Source organism: Drosophila busckii, chromosome 2L (assembly GCF_011750605.1).
Source record: "Drosophila busckii strain San Diego stock center, stock number 13000-0081.31 chromosome 2L, ASM1175060v1, whole genome shotgun sequence".
Classification (NCBI taxonomy): Eukaryota; Metazoa; Arthropoda; class Insecta; order Diptera; family Drosophilidae; genus Drosophila; species Drosophila busckii.
Genome location: NC_046604.1, coordinates 18287034 through 18304684, shown reverse-complemented (window position 1 = coordinate 18304684; position 17651 = coordinate 18287034). Strand labels below are relative to the sequence as shown.

General features: G+C 41.5%; 1 protein-coding gene across 3 annotated transcripts; it reads left to right on the top strand.

The window, feature by feature from the left end:
* The first annotated feature begins 218 nt into the window (after positions 1–218).
* Positions 219–16489, top strand: LOC108607690 (protein WBSCR14 homolog). Of its 3 annotated transcripts, XM_017998665.2 has the most exons (12): positions 219–366; positions 1138–2119; positions 3509–3615; positions 5026–5099; positions 5856–5972; positions 13122–13251; positions 13315–13401; positions 13449–15035; positions 15093–15702; positions 15762–15885; positions 15947–16076; positions 16136–16489. In XM_017998665.2, exons 2-12 carry the CDS (start codon positions 1611–1613, stop codon positions 16267–16269), a joined length of 3609 nt encoding a protein of 1202 aa, XP_017854154.1. In that variant the 5' UTR covers positions 219–366; positions 1138–1610; the 3' UTR covers positions 16270–16489. The 3 variants fall into 3 exon arrangements, with proteins under 3 accessions (XP_017854154.1, XP_017854153.1, XP_017854155.1); XM_017998664.2 differs by having other exon boundaries at positions 219–2119; XM_017998666.2 differs by having other exon boundaries at positions 221–2119; positions 13467–15035.
* Positions 16490–17651: the final 1162 nt, after the last annotated feature.

Sequence of the window (17651 nt, the reverse complement as noted above, 5' to 3'; positions counted from 1 at the left end):
GTGTATTTGCTGTTCACTGTGAAATTTTTATTAAACAATAAATGGCCATCACTAACAACAGTGACAAGTAAGAAATTATTAGAGTTGCGCCTGCGGCGAACAGAATTCAATATGCTGCCAGGGCTGAACAGTCGGAATTTAACAGCTGTGCTGAATAATCGGTTTGCGGTCTATCGCGAAAGCTGCTACTTTCGTCAGCATTACTTGTGACAAGTAACAGGTGGGTAGTTATCACAACTCTGAATTTTGATGTTTAGTTGTCGTCGCAAAAGTGGGACAAATAAATTGATATGAGTGGTTAATTTAGCAGTAAACCTGCGTGAAAACGTACGCGTGCGCGGTCAAGGTCAAGGTCGTTTGCTTGTCGTGAGTGCGCCGGAATCAGATGCATACTAATTGCAAGTCGCGCCCCCAACAGCAGCAGTGTGTGATTGTGTGTGTGTGTGTGTGTGCGTGCGTACATATATACTATTTCAGATGTAATTGACTAAAAGCAGAGGTCAAAAGTGCACGTTGGCGTTGAGCAAACCAGTTCAAACCAAATAAAATGCAGCATTTGAAATGCATGTATGACGTGAATTGAAATTAATACTATGTATGCCATGATATTTAATGAAACGGCAGTAATTGTTTTTGTTTTGCATTAGAAAAGAAGAGAAAAATAACTTGTTGTGCTTCTTCTTCTGCGCGCTGCCGTTCGCAGCAGTACAGCAAAGTTTTGTTCGTTGACCAGAAAAAATTCCTTTGTTGATAACAAAAAGAGAGAGATAGTTGGGGAGAGCGCACTCGACAGACAGCCAGAAAGAGAGAGAGAGCGAGAGCGAGCCAAGGTGCTAGTGTCAGCTGTTTTATGTTTTGATTGTGTGCCTATGTGTGTATGTAATCACACACCAATGGCAATCCCACAGGTTTCCAGCTCTGCTTCGTGGATCGCTTGATCAGTTCTGTCTCTGTCTCTGAAATTGAAAAGTCGTCAAGTGCGACGCGGCGTCGCGACTCGTGAGTGCTTATGAGAGATTCTACAGTTAAACTGTTATATCAGCTACTGAGCGTTTATTATCTGCCATACACACGCACACAAACACAGACCAGAGTGCGCCTGTATGCGTGCAAATGCTGATTATTGTGACTACATAGATATAGCGTCGGCACACGCGTAAAAAGCGGGCGTGTTTCCCATCGTGAGTCGGTGAAAGGCGTCAAGTGGACAACAACAAGGCAACGCAACAAGTGCAGGAAAAAAAATAAAAAATAATTATATGTGTGTAGAAAAAGAGAACAATAATTTGTACGAGTGTGTGGTGTAAATTTGGGGTGCAATTAAAAAATGTGCTAATTTATAAATATCAACAAAATAGTGGAGCGCAGTGTGAATTTTCTAAATTGTCATAAATAAACTCCAAGTGTTAATTTGAGCCACAATATTTTGAAACATGTGCGCGCTTGTATAATAAATTTCAATTAATTACAATTACAGCTATACATAATTTGAAAATGTATAAAATGCAAGAAATTGCTGCAACAATTAAGAATAAATAAACAAACAATTACTACAAGCGAAACGTAATTACTCAAAGTGCCACAATCAATAAAAAACAAAAAGGAAAAAAATGATGTTGAACAAATACGAGAGCTATCAACGCACAAACAATATGTTCCCGCATCAGCAACAACAACAACAATCGCAGCAGCAGCAGCAGCAGCTCTCACAGCAGCAACTTAACCAATTGTCGCAGCTGCAATATGGAACTGCGGGCAGCACTGCAGCAGAGCTGACGGCAGCGGCGGCTATGCTGGCCGCCTCCAAGGCGGAGCGCGAGTCCATACACTCGGGACAGTTTATGGTGTCGCACTTTGAGGCCGAGGAGGCGCAGGATGATCTCGAGGATGATGGTGAGGTGAAAATGCTGGATCCAGAGGATCCCAGCCTGGACAAAGCCGGCGAGCCGGCAAACACTTGTCGCGACGTGCAGCTGTATGTGCCACAGACTGTGGTGCACTTTCCGCGCATGGACATGGATCGCGAGTGCGATGACAACGACATGAGCATGGTCACCTCGCATCTGGAGATTGAAACTTCGCTGACCAAACTGTTTAAATGCATGAACCTGGCCTACAGGTAAGACGCCATTAACATGCAAACAGAACGTGATTTTATTATGTTTAAGCAATGGCAATTGGAACTGTGGTATGGGCTACAAAGCGTAGCACATGTTGCAGCGAAGTCGAAGTCGACGCCGACTGCGCTGCTGCTGCTCGGGTTACTTAAGCGCAAACTTTGCGCCGCCTTTGGCCCCCAGCACCTTAGCTCCCATTACTGCGCACGTTGGCAAAAGCAACCGAAAAAATAATATTGCAATAATAATATCAAAACAATAAAAAGCTTGTCCGACTTTTGTATGCGCTGCAGCCTGAACTAGACCAATGAACTACTACTACAATATAAACTATTGAACTCAATAAACTTTTCGCTTATATTGAGTTTCAAGCACGTCCTCTTGTTCTGGTTTAGTCATCAGCAAACGCACACAAGTGCATTTGAATATTATATCGATATTGTTTGTGTATTGTTGTTAAACATATTTTATTGCCTTCAAGCGCTTATCAGTTTGATTAATTTTATTTATGTTTTCGCTCTGACTGTTATCAGCTTGTAAATATATTTTGCAGGACTTTCATTCAGTGCGTTTTTCGCGCTTAAATTCACTTAGATAACAAAATGTGCCCACAATATATAATAAATAATTAATTATTTATTTTTAGCTCTATGTTTAAAAAAGTGACAACTTTTGTCTGCTCAATGCCTTATTAACTAGTCCACAAATAGTTTTTGTTATTAACTTAATCAGTGACTTGTCTAGCCAGTTTCAGTTTCAGTTTCAAATCCAGTTTTAGCTTAAAACGTCATTTCTGCTACTGCTACGAACAAAAGGCTAAATGTTAATAATTATGCTCAACAGCTGTTGGGGTGATACCCCTCATTGTTTTTTGTTATTCTCCGAGATTTTTTATACGGGTGCTGGGAATTTAGTTGCAAACATTTTATGAATGCAGTCGACTGTTAAGTTAAGTTGTTTATTTAACGCTTTTGAGGGTGTGTGCCTATGACAACAATAACAACAAATGCAGCTGTTAAGTGGGCACTTGTTTATTATTGAGTTGAGTATGTGAATCATAATCATCTTTTCAACTTAATATTGATTAGTTTATTACATGCGGAAATTGTTATTGATACTCTTATTTGTTTTATACGCATTTGCTATAAATAATAATAATAGATCTAATTGAGCGCAGAATGCATTTGATGTACTCAATTCTCAATTGGGAGCGTAGATTCGAACGCAGATTCTCTTTAGAGATTGTCGCCCCATTGTCGGGTTATGGGTGAATCTATATTTAGCAAATAATCTGTCCATTTGTATACAAATGTTTTATTATTTATAGAAGCATGCAAAAATATGTAAACTACATTATTAACATTTGGTCAATTTGTCAATTCGCATTGCAGCCAGAAGCTCACGTCACCCAAATGGAACCATTTCAAAGGTGTGCGATTGCGTTGGAAGGACAAAATACGTTTAAACAATGTCATCTGGCGTTGCTGGCATATGCAGTGTAAGTGGAGCAAACAGTTAATTAAGCAATTAATAAGTATGTGTGGACTTAATCCATACAAATGGTCAATGAAGTGATAAGTGCACAAATATATTAACAGCTCTAAAAATAACAAAACAATAGAAAAATATATGACAAATTAAATTTAAAGCCATAAACAGTGTTAATAAAAATACAATAATAATTTTAATAAATATAAAAAATGTATGGCAAGCTGTTGTTATATATATATTTATAATATTATATAAAAAATAACAAAACAAAATAGAAAATAAAATAAACAATAGAAAACAATATGGCAAATTAAATTTAAAGCAATAAACATTCAATAGTGTTAGTAAAAATACAACAATAATTGTTATAAAAAAGAAAATTGTATGACAAGCTGTTGTAATATATTTTTATAATTTTAGTTAATATTTAAATGAGGCAACTTCTTATAGCGTTAGTATATTACTTACATTTATTGCAGTATTTTTCATTGGTCTTCGCGCCCAGATTCAGATTCAATACTCGCGTCGAGTCGCACTTTTCTTACTTTTCTTATCAGTGGAACGCGTCTTATCAGCGTTGCCTGTCTGGCATATTTTAAACACTTGCTCTGCTCTGCTCTGCGACTTTGTTTGCCTGCGATTTGACTGATTGCTGGCTGCTTTAATTTAAACATATGTTTAACATATTTTCTAAACTGGCAACATTGTTTGAGATTTGCTTAATTAGCACAATCAATTTATTTATAGACTAAAAATCTATAGCCATGACATTGCTTAAATCTTCGTGATATGCGATTTAGGCTGTGCCCAGCTTGGGGCAGAGAAACTTTCCATGGGGCGTTACATCATTTGCGGAAGCAAAACAAATGCAGAACTGATTATCTCTATAAAAACGTTGACAACAGCAAGACGCAGGCAGTGGAAAATTTTAAGCGCTATTTTTAAATATAAACAATATAAACTTTGTATTACAATGACGTCTGTAAAGCGCTTTACACTTGCAGTTTGACTAATTATAAGACTTAAACTAGATTACAGATAAGTTAACTATTTAGTGGGCGCGTCTGCTATAAATTTGGCAAACAAATTTGGCATTAAAAACGCATTAAATACAAAGCAAATTGAAATAGATATGGGCAAGCAATTAAATTAAATTAGTAACAAAAGCAGCCAAGTCACGTTTGTCTGCCTAAGCTGCTAGTACATGTAAATATAACTGATAAATATCGTTTAGTTTGTTGACTTGTTGTGAAACTTTGACTAAGTTGGCAACACGTGACGCGTCTTAATTGCTGGGCAAAGCATCAGTGCGCGTATCTTCCAAGTCTTATCACTGCTCGAATCTTATCACGCTGTTTTTATTTTTATATTTTGCACTGTCCGACTTTGAGTATATATCTATCTGTTCCCTTTGCAGTTATACAAAAGCGCAGAACGCCGGTGTGTCAATTCGCATCGCCGCTGGACGTTGATATACATAGTAATCCTCAGGTAAGTAACCAAGATCGCTCAGTCGACAAACGTTTGTGCGGTAAGCCTTTCAGCAGATTGTGCAATCCAAGTGCGAAGATTAACAAATGCAAAATCAAAATATCAATTATGAAGCGCTGAACTGAATGCGCTTATCAATAATTTCGGGATCCCCGCGACTTTGGCTATCGGCATGAAATTTGTGAGGCAACAGTCATAGCCCAAAGCCATAGGCAGTTGACTCTTCATCATTCGATTGACGCGTGATCGTTGTCGCACGACTTTTGGCAGTAATAGTCCCGAGTATATAAATATAGCCGAATTCTCTGAGCAGGCAGCACGTGATAAGAGCCGCTGCACCCCCCTTTAAATATTTATATATTTGATTAACGCTGCTGCTTTATTTATAGATCAAAGATTAAGCAGTTACAAACTAAATATTTTAGCAGATTAATCGTCGCGCTGCTCACTCAATCTTTGTCCTTATCGCATTTGTCTGTAAGCTTAAGCACTGAAGAGATAGGCAAACGTATAAAGATTTATCTTATCGAGAGCTAACAAATGTAACAATTCACAATTTGTTTATAATAAATGCCGCATGATTAGCTTAACTATTGAGTTTGCAGCGCAGTTCATAAGCAACCAGCCAAGAGTGCAGAGCCAACTCAAAGCGAAATGTGCAAGGTAGCACTATATATATATATATATATATATATATATAGCGATAAGCAGATTACAACATTATTATTACAATATAAACTTCTCTTCCACCCACAGACCGTTGTGCTTGAAGGCAAATACTGGAAACGTCATGCAGCTGTTATCAAAGCTGAGTACAGAAAATGGCGCAAAAATTATAAATCAAAAGCAATTGGCTGCTTGACCTACGATTCGGTAAGTTATGTTTGCTGTAAAGATTTTGTGGAGTTTTCCATTTCCTTGAATTGCACCAATATAACCATGTAGGTGAATATAGCAGTAAATAACTGTAGATGAAGTTGAAAGTTAAACAGAATTTAGTTTAAGCCCAGTTAGCTGTACTTACTTTAAACAGCGTGCTTTTGTCTAAAGCAAAGAAACCATAAGCGGTTAGTATAGGCTGCTGGCGTAGATTCTTTAGCAAGAATTTTTCAACCTGCATATAAAAAGAATTATTTATTATTGTTTTTGATTTTTAACACTTACCATTTTATCAATGCCGCTGCCAGTGCGTGGGATTTTGGCCAATATCTTGGCCGTTTTATTTGCCTGCAAAGATAAACAAACGAAAAATGTAAAGCGCACTGGTTGCTGTCACGGCTAAACTCACTTCAATGTTAATAACATTGACGCTTAACATAAGCGCCACCATTAACAGCCAAGGCACATTCCAAAGCAGCGACGAAATGAAAACAATGACGTATTGATAGTAATGAGAAAATTTCCCATCCACCACTGTGCTAAGTAAATAGAGCAGCCCAGTGGGCGCCATGATGAGCACCAGAGCTACAATCGGCAGCATCGCCAAAGCAATCGTTCAGTTCGCCGGCGCAGAGCGTGAGCAGCTGCTGCCGCTGGAGCAGCACGCGTCTGCACACAGCCTGTTGCAGCAACTCGTTGTGGTGGGCCAGTCCGGCGACCACAATGCGTTGCAGGCAGACAAAGAATATGAGCAGCAGCCCAATGACAAAGAAGCCATAACTGTAAACTGTGATAAACAGCAGCACAGCTGGATCGAACATATAAGCTTGAATAGCGCCATTTACATAATTGAAGACGCACAACAGCAGCAGCGACTGATAGATGACAAAGTAGCGCCGAAAGCAGCGTTCGGAGCTTGGGCTATAGCAAAGTCGATTCAGTTGCAGCAGCTGCTGCACCAGCCTGAGATGTCGCCGGCGTCGCCCATAGAGACAGCCATAGAGCAGCGCCAGCACCAAGCAGAAGCTACGAAAGTTAACAGTTTCGTAGTAATTGCCAGTCTCACTTTGTATGCTCATGTACAGCAGCTGCGTCTGCAGCTGAGCGAAGCCAAAGCCGCTCAACGTCAGCAGCAGCACACAAGACGCATAGACGAGTGCGTAGCGCTCTGAGGATTTGGTGCACTGCAGCAGACACGACTCCGCCTCGAACTGACAGCACAACATGCCCGCGAGGTTTAGTAGCCTCAAGTACAAGCGCAGCTCATGACAGACAGACATGGCGACATTAACTGAACTGACCTACAATAATTGCTGAGTACACATTACATTAATTAATTGGCGCTATCTAAGATAAATTTTTAATATACTAGCGCTCAAACTATATTCAAGCTGAGTAATTGCTTGCAGGCTAGACGAGCCAAATCTAAATATAACCTATAAGTAAACAAAGTTTGGGGAATTACCACAGAATACAAAACCCAAATATTGCTTTATATTTATATATATTTTGATTGAAAGATTTCAAACCAAAGTAGGGAGATAGTTAGCTAGAGATTTCTATGGCAACCTGTTTATTACGAATTTGAATTAATTGTGAACTCGTCTCAGCTACATTAGTAAACAATATTAAATAGCAGCAGCTATTATTCAAAAACGAACACAAAACCCAAAAATTGCTTTGCTTTCTATAATTTTGATTGAAATATAGTGAGATAGAATTCCAATTAATTGTGAACTCGTCTCAGCTACATTTTCTATAAATTAATTAACGCAAACTCCTCCTTTGTTTAATAACAATTCGATTAGAATTGATTGATACGCACCTCGTGTGTAACAAAATCATTGCCAAGTGCCAACACTAATGAGTAGAGCCAGGGAATGTTCCACATTAAGCTCGTCACGAATGCATGAGCGAAATTCTGAAGACCCTCGCGACTCACTTTGAGCTCCAAGACAATTGTTATGAAGTAGAAAGGCCCGCCGGGCGCTGTGGACACCATGTAGATTACGAGAGGAATCATAAGCAGTCCAAAATGCGAGTTCACTTGGTGGTGGCAAATGTGGATTAAGCGATTGCGTTGCTTCAAACGTAAGCGACAGTGGCTCGCACTGATTGCGGCTGCAGCAAGCAAATCTCGATTGTAAAGATGCAAAAGGGCAGCGAGAAGCTGCGCCAAGCAGCTGTAGAGCACCACGATAAGCCCAATCAGCAAATAGCTGTAGGTGAACATTACGATTAGCAGCGCACAGGGCAGAGGTGCCAACTGGGCGTGAGTAAGTGCCTTGACGTGTGTAATGCCGCAAAGTGTAAACAGTCCCACATAGATGGCAAAGCGAATCACAAAACTGCGCGCAAACCGATTGTTCAGATCCAGGCGATTGTGCTCGAGCAGCAGCGCGAGCAATGCGGCCAAACTGCGTCGTTTTATATAGAAACACAGGTAAATCAGCGATATAAACAGACAGGCCAGATGAAAGTTGAACAACATGAAGATGTTGCCCACGCGCGTGTAAATGGGCAGCTCGAACAGCTGTGGATTGAACGTAGCATAGGCGAATGCTGAGCCCGCGACAATTTGCATCAGCAGCAAACTGAGCAGAGCTTGCAACTCATTCGCTTTGCTAGCCGCGAGTTCTGCATTGTGCGTTAGACAGAGCAGGCCCAAGCACTTAAGGCTTATTAAGTATACGCGCAGGTCAACACCGATAGACATGAGCGAGCAGCAACAACTGAGCGACATGGCTAAGCAGCAACATTAAATGGCTTGTTCTAATCAAAGAAATGGGCTTTGCATAATTGATTAATCCTTTACTACAACGTATTTCATTTATAAATTGATATTGAAATGACTAACAAGTTATAAATTATAAATTGAATACTTGAAGTGCGGAAGATTTATCAATTTGATTTGATTTACATTAAAAAAATTAAGTATACGACTTTAATAGAAGCAACGACTTCTTATCGACAATATACATACTCAATGGGCATATCAATCTCTAACTAATACAAAATCAGCTTAAAGCTAATTAAAGCTATAATTAGCCTTAATAGTCTTAATATCATTAGTCTTAATAGACACAGAATTCTCTATTAGAAGCCAAAGGGCTACATTTATTTAATAATATTCCATTTAGATCACTAAGTGTTGCGCCTCCAACAATTTCAATTCAAGTGAAGTAATTCAAATATTTTGCTATAAATTATATATTGTATACTTGAAGTGTGGGGCAAGCGTTCAAGATTTATCAATTTGATTTGTTTTACATTTTAAAAAAATTAAGTACACGACTTTAATAGAAGCAACGACTGAAATAGTCTTTCTTATCAACACTATATATACTCAATGGCCATATGAATCTCAAACTAACACAAAATCAGCTTAAAGCTAATTTTAGAAGACACAGAATTCTCTATTAGGGGTACATTTATTTATTAATAGTCCGAATAGTCGGTTTAAAATCTCTAGGCAGTGCCTGCTCAAGCTTAAAGTGAAGTAATTCAAATCTTTTGACATACCTGAGTCTGAACAGTGCTGCTGATGAAACCAGTCGCTGTAATTAGCATCGTTGGTGAGAGCCAAATGGCAGTCATGGCTATGTGAGCCAATAGAGTTTCATTTGTTTCACTCACTGTAACGATGTAGATAATGCTGGTGGCATCCAGCGATGAGAATAGCAGACACAGCCAAATATTAAAGCCATAGATCAGACTGAACTCATCTGAACACAAGGCAAACAATCGATCGTGGATATCCAGACAATTTCGTAGTTTTACAACAACGTTGCACAGTCGTTTGCGTTGCTGCAACTCCCAAGCTAATGCCTCCAGTTGCGCTTGATTGGAACGCAGCACGGAGCGCACAACGTGAATGAGGCAGATGTATAGACCAAGCATAAAGCTGGTGATGAGCACACGCAATGGGAATCCCAAAGTGCTGAGCAGAAACCAAATCGATCGATTATACCACCAGCCGATCAAGCCGGAACGCATATAGTTGACCAAGTAAACGGCAGTAGCAAAGAGAATTAGCCAGAACAGACGTAGCGGCAGTCGAAGTCGCCTTGCTGACAAATATTTGCGTCGATAACATTCCAACTGACGCACGATGTGCACTTGAGTGCGCTGCAGTCCGAGCGTCCAAAGACTCTGCAGAAACTGCGAAATGCAAGCGGCAAATAGCACGAGACGCTCAAAGTGATTGCCCGTTGTGGTCATCTCACTGACAAAGCCCATGCTCCAGAACAAAATTAACACCACCATGCAGCCGAGTAGATAGGATTGCATCAAAAGATGCACCGAATAGCTCAAAAGGTTGTAGCGAAATTCGAGACGCTTTAGTTTCGTATTGAAATCAACGCAAAAGATGCCGAGATAACGACAAATCCAATAGAATGGATAAAGCTCGCTGCGTTGATTTTCGACCATAGCTAAGCGGAACTGAACTAAATGGAACAAAGTCATGGAGCATTTATGGCTTATACTGAAAGCTATTAAACTAATTGTGTTTGTGTGGAAACTCCCAAAGGGGCTGCGCGACATTTTTGAATTAAATCAACAGCAATGCGCTTGAATGAATTCACAGCCAATACAATAAGTTGAAGTAATGGAGCAAAGAATCGATGAAATTATGGAAGAAAGATTTTGAATCGACTCACCTGTCTGGCTACATCGTTGATCATTAAGGGCATGGACATATATATCCAAATGGGCGACAGCCAGTTGAGTATGAGTACGATTTGCAGCAATGAGAAGTTTTCCTCCAAGGTGGAAATATAACAAATGAATGTGCCATCCAGTATGAAATAAAATATGCCCAAGATTAAGGCAACGCCATAGATTTCAACCAACTCATCGGTGCAAAGCAGCAGCAGCTCATCGTGAATGCAAAGCCACTCAGTCAATTGCTGCTCCGATCTAATCCTGACAACTCGTTTAGATTGAGCGCTCAGCAGAGTCTGAACAACTTGCACGAATGAAGTGTAGCAAGTGAAGACATAACCAAGCCGCACAAGATGCATGTAGAAGCAGCAGAGCGTCAATATGCGATCCCAAGGCGAATCTTGATGCCATGTGGCGTACGTAAAGTAAACCACTTGGACGGAATAGAAGCAGCAGCAGCACAGCCAAACACGCAGCAACCAGCGCGGACCGTTTCCAATGCGCTGCTCCGCTTTTAATTGCGACACCAACTCAGTTAGACGCTGCGCTAGACTGAGCTGCAGCTCTTGTTGCACTTGCAGCCAAATAGTTATGGCCAGTTGGGTAATGGGAATTGCTATATTCATCAGAAAGTGAAAGATTATGCCTGCTCTCGATTGCATGCTAATCTTGTATAATCCTTTGCCTGTAAGCAACTCATACAAAGAGCCAAGCACAAGCGACAGCAACAAAATTTGAGCGCAGCAGGAGCCACAACTTCTGCGTAACGTATAACGATTGGAGGCCTTGGAGTAAGCCAAGTTTGTTAGACCCAAAAAACTTTGGTAGTGCAGCAATGTGAAAGGCATGCTTAGAACTAAAAGTCGCTTAGCCTGTGACTAAGCGACAAGCGCAATCTGTAGATCTTAATTAAACTAATTGGCAAAAGAAGCTACAAAACGTTTATCGATTTATTAGTGTTAGCATATAAGCTATTTTAAAGCTAAAGTTAGCTACTTTTCAAGCTAAAACAAATATTGAAAGCTAAACAATTCTCAACGCTCATCAATTCTCAACATAGTTAAAAAAAAAATCTAACAAAATCGGAAGCGTTTTTCTTAGCTATTCCTAGCTATGTTTTTAACTATTTTAACTGGTGAAATTCTGCCAAATGGTTAAAGCACTCACCTGTTTATCCAGATTATTTATAATAAGCGGCAGACACAAATACAGCAGCAGCGGCACCAGCCAACTGAGCACCAAAGGCACCTTCAGCACCGAATAGCGTTCGTTCATGGCAGATATATAAAGTATGCAGGTGGTATCCAGCGCTAGATACGGATATATGAGCAGCAAGACGCCGCCATAGACTTGCAGCAACAGTTGCTGACAAACTAAATGCAGCTCATCGAACAGCAGCAAATAACTAGCAAATTGCTCGAGTGACATTTGGCTGCTCGTTTGCAATTTCTCAGCAACTGCTTGCAGCAAATTATTTATGAGTAACACCAAACTCGAGTAGCAAGTGATTAAATAATTAGAGCGCACCATATGCACATAGAAAACGATAAGCGACAGCAGATGCGCCAATTTGCGATCGACATACCAATAGAATAAGCCAAATGTTGTGATATGCAAAGCGTACAACACGCTAGTGACGAACCAAAGGCGACAAAGCCAACAAGGCGCTGCCAGCTCCAAAGTGTTCACCTGCAAGCGTTGAGCAAAGTCCGCGAGCGTTTGTATCAGATGCAACTGCAGTTGCTGCTGCAAGCGACAGCAGCAATGTATCAACAGCTGCACAATGGGCGTAGCCAGCACCAGCAGATGATAGAAGCTGTTGGCAGTGCTCGAATTCATGTCCACAAAATAGATGCACTGCTCCACTAGAATGCAGTAGAATGTCCATATCATAAGCGCCAGCAGTCCCAGCTGTATGCTAGACAAACGCCAATTGCCATTGATTATATATTGATCCAAACTGGTGGAGTAGTCTATATCGGTGAGGGCTAAATAGCGCTGGTAGTGCAGAATGTTAAGCAGTCGCTGTTGCCTCACCGACATTTCAAACACGCAGCGTTGTTGCAACTAAAGTGACACGACAGCTCTGAATCGCTTAGGCGCATCTAAAACCATCGCTTAAAGTAATTAGTGCGATACAAGTGGCGGCTTAACTGATTAGACCAGCTCTTTATACACATTTCGTTGCTTGTCAAGCATAAATATAGTTAACTAGAATGATATCTGTTAATATTGGAGTCTTTAATAGCAATTAGTTTTGATAGAATTTGTTAGAAGTGTCTTCAAATCTGTCTAGAATATTTTGAAAATATTCAAATTCATCGTACAATGAGTTATTGGAGTTTAGAAATGTCTAAGCTTAAATAAAATATTTTTTATTATAAATAATAATTTGTATTCCTTTCAAAATCCATGCATTCAACATAGAAACCTATAGAATGTATCAAATATTTAATTTATTTTTTCTCCTTTTTACAGAAGAGTGAGCTGGACTTTCTGGAATGGTCACCGCCAAATGATAGAAACTTGATTCCAGACGACTGGACTACAGATACTTTGTTCTCAGCCATCAATGTGCCATTTCCCTTTCCCGATTCCAGAGAAATTGGTAAGCGCCCTTTAAATTATTTACGCTTAACATTTGTTAATAACAATTTGTGTGTTTTTGCAGCGCGCGGTGCGGGCATTGCGGACTTTATACAGCCCAGTCTGGGACCGTTGCAACCGAATTTAGATGATATCGACATTACTTTCTCAGGTGAATTGGCATGTGGCACGGCTCAGTTTACAATTTATTTAAATCAGATTTAAAATTTCTTGCAGATTTGCTTACCGCCACATCGTCCCGCTTGCCGCCCGTGCCCGAGGAGGGCACCGATGCCGACATGCTCAAGAGCGATGACTACTGCATCTCAGCAATTGTTGGCGCGCCACACACGCTCTACAGCAGCAGCGGCAGCAGCAACGACAACAACATGATGGATGTGGTGGGCAGCAGCAGCGTAAACGATGCCAACATGCTGGAGCTGAACACGCCCATTAACAATATGAACTATGGCGACATTGAGCAGCAATTCGAGGTAACGCGCGCGGCTAATGAAATGCAAATGCATCAGCAGCAGCAGCAACAAATGTTGGATAGCAACTCGGTGCGCCAGCATGTGGGCAAACACTTTGGCAGCAGCGATATGAGCAATCGCTGCTCGTCCGGCGACAGCTTCAGCAGCAAGAGCGTCATCAATGGACGCATTGCTAAGAATACGCTGCGTCCTTTTCGCAGCACGCGCGAGCCGCACAACTACGACAAGGCGCAGCCCACGCTGCATCAGACGAACCTCTATCAGCAAATGCTGGCGGAGCAGCAAAAGACGCAGCAGCAAATGGCTGCAGGCGTTGTGCTGCAGCCGTATCAAACTACACAGCAGCAGCAGCAACAGCAGCAGCAACAACAACAGCAGCAGCAGCAACAAACGCGTTTGCACTTTCCAACGCAGCAACAGCAGCAGCAACAAAATGAATATAATATGCCAAGTTTTCTATATGCAAACAACTATCAGCAGCAGCAACCACAGCAGCAGCACAAGCAGCAGCTTAATGTTAAGGCTGAGCCACATAATACGGATTTAATAACTTTGCTTAACGATGGTGCCTACAATACAATAAGTTATAAACCCTATCCGCAGTTTAAGAAATCCGCATCGACAGGCACTTTTTTGAATGTGCCACGCGTCAATCAACAGCAGCAGCAACAACAGCAGCAGCAGCAGCAACAACAGCAGCAAAACTATTTGCAGCAGGAGCAACAGCCGCAACAGTTTCAGCTGCAGCAATCACTTTCGCTTACTTTGGGTCTAAGCACACAGCAATTGTTTCAAATGACACGCCAGCAACAGCAGCAGCAACAGGCAACAAATTCACAGCAGCAGCAACAGCAATTGCAGCTGCAGCCACAAACTGTCACTAGTCTACTACAACAACAACAGCAACAGCAGCCCACAGCTGTGAGCGTTGCCTCTTGGGCCACGCCCAGCACAAACATCTTGCCAAAGGAGATGCATCGCTCCAATAGCTTACCGCTTAACGTATCCCTGCCCAAGCTTATACATCATGAGCAGCCAGCACAGCCGCAGCAGCAGCAGCAACAACAACAACAGCCACAGCAGCAGCAACATCAGCAGTTTGCTGTGCCCAAATATCATGCCAAGGGCAAATCTCGCGTGCGCAGCAATTCAATGCATCAGCAACACACTGTTGTGGCTGCAGGCGGTGGCTCGCCGCTCAGCAATGGCCATGGCAGCAACAGCAACAACAGCAGCACCAGCAATTTGCTGTTATCGCAGGCCACAAGCGATCCCATGCTCAACAGCACCTTAGCGCAATTGCTCACCTCAAGTAAGTTGCATTGATTACTCACCACAGTAGCAACTGCTAATTCCGATCTAATTACAGACACACGCCTGCAAGCAGTTGTTGCCAACAGCAAACAATCCCAGCAGCATCAAAATTCTTCCGTCAATGCCATAACACCCACTTACTATACAGTTAGCGATACAGCGAGTCCATTGCCATTGCCTGTGAGCGTGCCCGTGCCGTCGCAGCAGCACTCGCCAAAGAAGTCCGCCTCGTTGCCTGTGGCCATAGCCAGCGGCACGGCCACGTCGCTGCACAGTCCGCCTGCAAGTAAAATGGTTAGCTTTGGCCAAACGACAACGAGCTATGGCAGCAGCTTGAGCCTGTCGCCCGAGTCGCCGTTTCACGACTCGCAGGACTCGCCGCTGTCGCCGTCATCGAGCCTAAAGTATTTGCCGCGGGACACGCAGCGTCGTGCCGGCCACATTCATGCCGAGCAGAAGCGGCGCTATAATATTAAAAACGGCTTTGATACGCTGCATGCGCTGATACCGCAGCTGCAGCTGAATCCCAATGCCAAGCTGAGCAAGGCGGCAATGCTGCAAAAGGGCGCCGAGCACATCAAGCAGCTGCGCCAGGAGCGCAATGTGCTCAAGGATAAAATCGAAGCGCTCAAAATGGAACGCGATGCGCTTAACAATTCACTGACGTATGTTTATCTAGTATATAATTTATGATAGAAACTTAACTTATGTTATATAATTACAGACATTTGCACTCAATTTTGCCTGCAAATGGCGCGCCGGTAACGCGTCAGGGCACGGAGCATGTGCGTCAGCTATTCGAGAACTATGTGCGCTATAATACGATGAACGATTGGAAGTTTTGGATTGTAAGCTGCGCCGTTCACACAGTTTGAGCTTGCATTTCATTTACATTTTTATTACTTGCAGTTGGGTCTTATATTAGAGCCATTGCTTGCTTCATATACGTCCACAGTCTCGAGTGCCAGCCTCGATGAGCTGCGCCGCACCGCTTTCCTTTGGGTTGACCAGCACTGTTCGCTCATTGATCTGCGACCCGGTAAGTAATTGAATTTAAACTTTACTTCATTTATTTATATTCTTCAATTCCACTTGCAGCTGTCACGAACAAATTAAAGTACCTATCAATGCACACAGATATTGTCTCGGATCCGCCAAGCACACTGCAGGAAGAGGTGGCTAAGGCGCTGCACAACAGCAACGGGCAGCATCCCAATTTGCATGGCTCCTAACCGAACTGGCTGCAATTGTTACAAAACTTATGTCAAGCAAACAGGCTCTGCTTTTTTGCTAGCCGCTGTATGAACTGCAACGCGAACAGTTATGTTCGTTTCTATATATAAAACATGTACAACAAATTTATGGCCAGCGTTTATTGGCCGAAATCAGCTAAAGTTAGAGCAAAGCAGCAAATAGTGCCTATAATCTAAGATTTTTAAGCGTAAAATAAACAAACGATTTTACAATTTTTTGAAATTTATGCGTTTTATTATTGCAAGACGAATTTTAAAAAAATTATGTGCATAAAAGTATGCAATGGTATTTTACTAGCGCAAGCAATTACACTAAATAAAATTAGCCATAACTCGGCTATATCCTGCCGCAGGACCACAACTTATGGCTGTTGAGATTCACAGAAGCAAACTCTATGGAACTGCATTTAAGGATTATGAGGTCATCTAGGGTCCAGCGACTTGAAAATTTTCAGCCAAGGGCACGCAAAAAATTGTTCAAAACCACAAAATCCTGTTTTACTCCTAAACTACAAGGACGATCAGTCGATAGTCCTTTTTAATCCGCGTTGTTTGGCATTAATTTCGTCCTGATCCTGGCAAGGATTCGGGAGTTATAGCCATTTTTCTGTATACGAAAAAAGCTGTTTTTCTCAGCTCCTGTAAGGACTTTCGTCCTTTGATTGGTATATTCTGAAAGGTCTTAAGGAGCACTACTTGCATGCCAAAGGACATCACTCTTGTCCTTGTAGTTTGGCAGGAAAACAGGATTTTGTGTTTTTTGACCGATTTTTGCAAGCCACCCCCTGTAAATTTTTATTGCGAAATTTTTTGTTCGATTTTGAAAATTCTTGTATGCGGTTCGATAGATTTGAGGCGCAGCAGTACGAAAATGAATGTCCTTTTGATCCTGGAAGCATATTTAAGGATCTAGAGCAAAAATTGCTCATTGCGTTTACGCTCCAGCGACGATTTGCCTGTGCTTGCTGCTGCTAATCCTTTAAAGGACTCTACTCGCTTTAGTTTTATTAACTCATATCATTTTATTACCAAACAACATAAATGTTTTTTACAGCATGTTGTTAAGCAAGTAGCAAGCATTGCCAAATGAATTTAGTCAATGCATGCTTTATTAGCATAATTTATTGTGAATGATGTCACAGAAGATTTTAATCTGGATATGTGGAGTAAGCAGAGCATGACGCTTAAAAACTGTTGTCAATAAAACTTCACAGTCATGCAAACAATTCTCATTGTCATTGGCGCGCCAGCGGAGCAGAGAAGCAAACAAACTTTCTCAGTCTGTGCCTCCCATTATCATCCGCCTGGCGTTGCATATCAATTAACATTTTGAGTGTGTTTCCATGTTAAACTGTCACTTT

What these genes read in the sequence shown, in the direction of transcription:
- LOC108607690 (XM_017998665.2), top strand. Translation starts at nt 1,611, where the DNA reads ATGATGTTGAACAAATACGAGAGCTATCAACGCACAAACAATATGTTC. An exon ending in GCGTTGCTGGCATATGCAGT is followed by an intron (nt 3,616 to 5,025) that starts GTAAGTGGAGCA and finishes TTCCCTTTGCAG; the next exon opens with TTATACAAAAGCGCAGAACG. An exon ending in ACGATTGGAAGTTTTGGATT is followed by an intron (nt 15,886 to 15,946) that starts GTAAGCTGCGCC and finishes TATTACTTGCAG; the next exon opens with TTGGGTCTTATATTAGAGCC.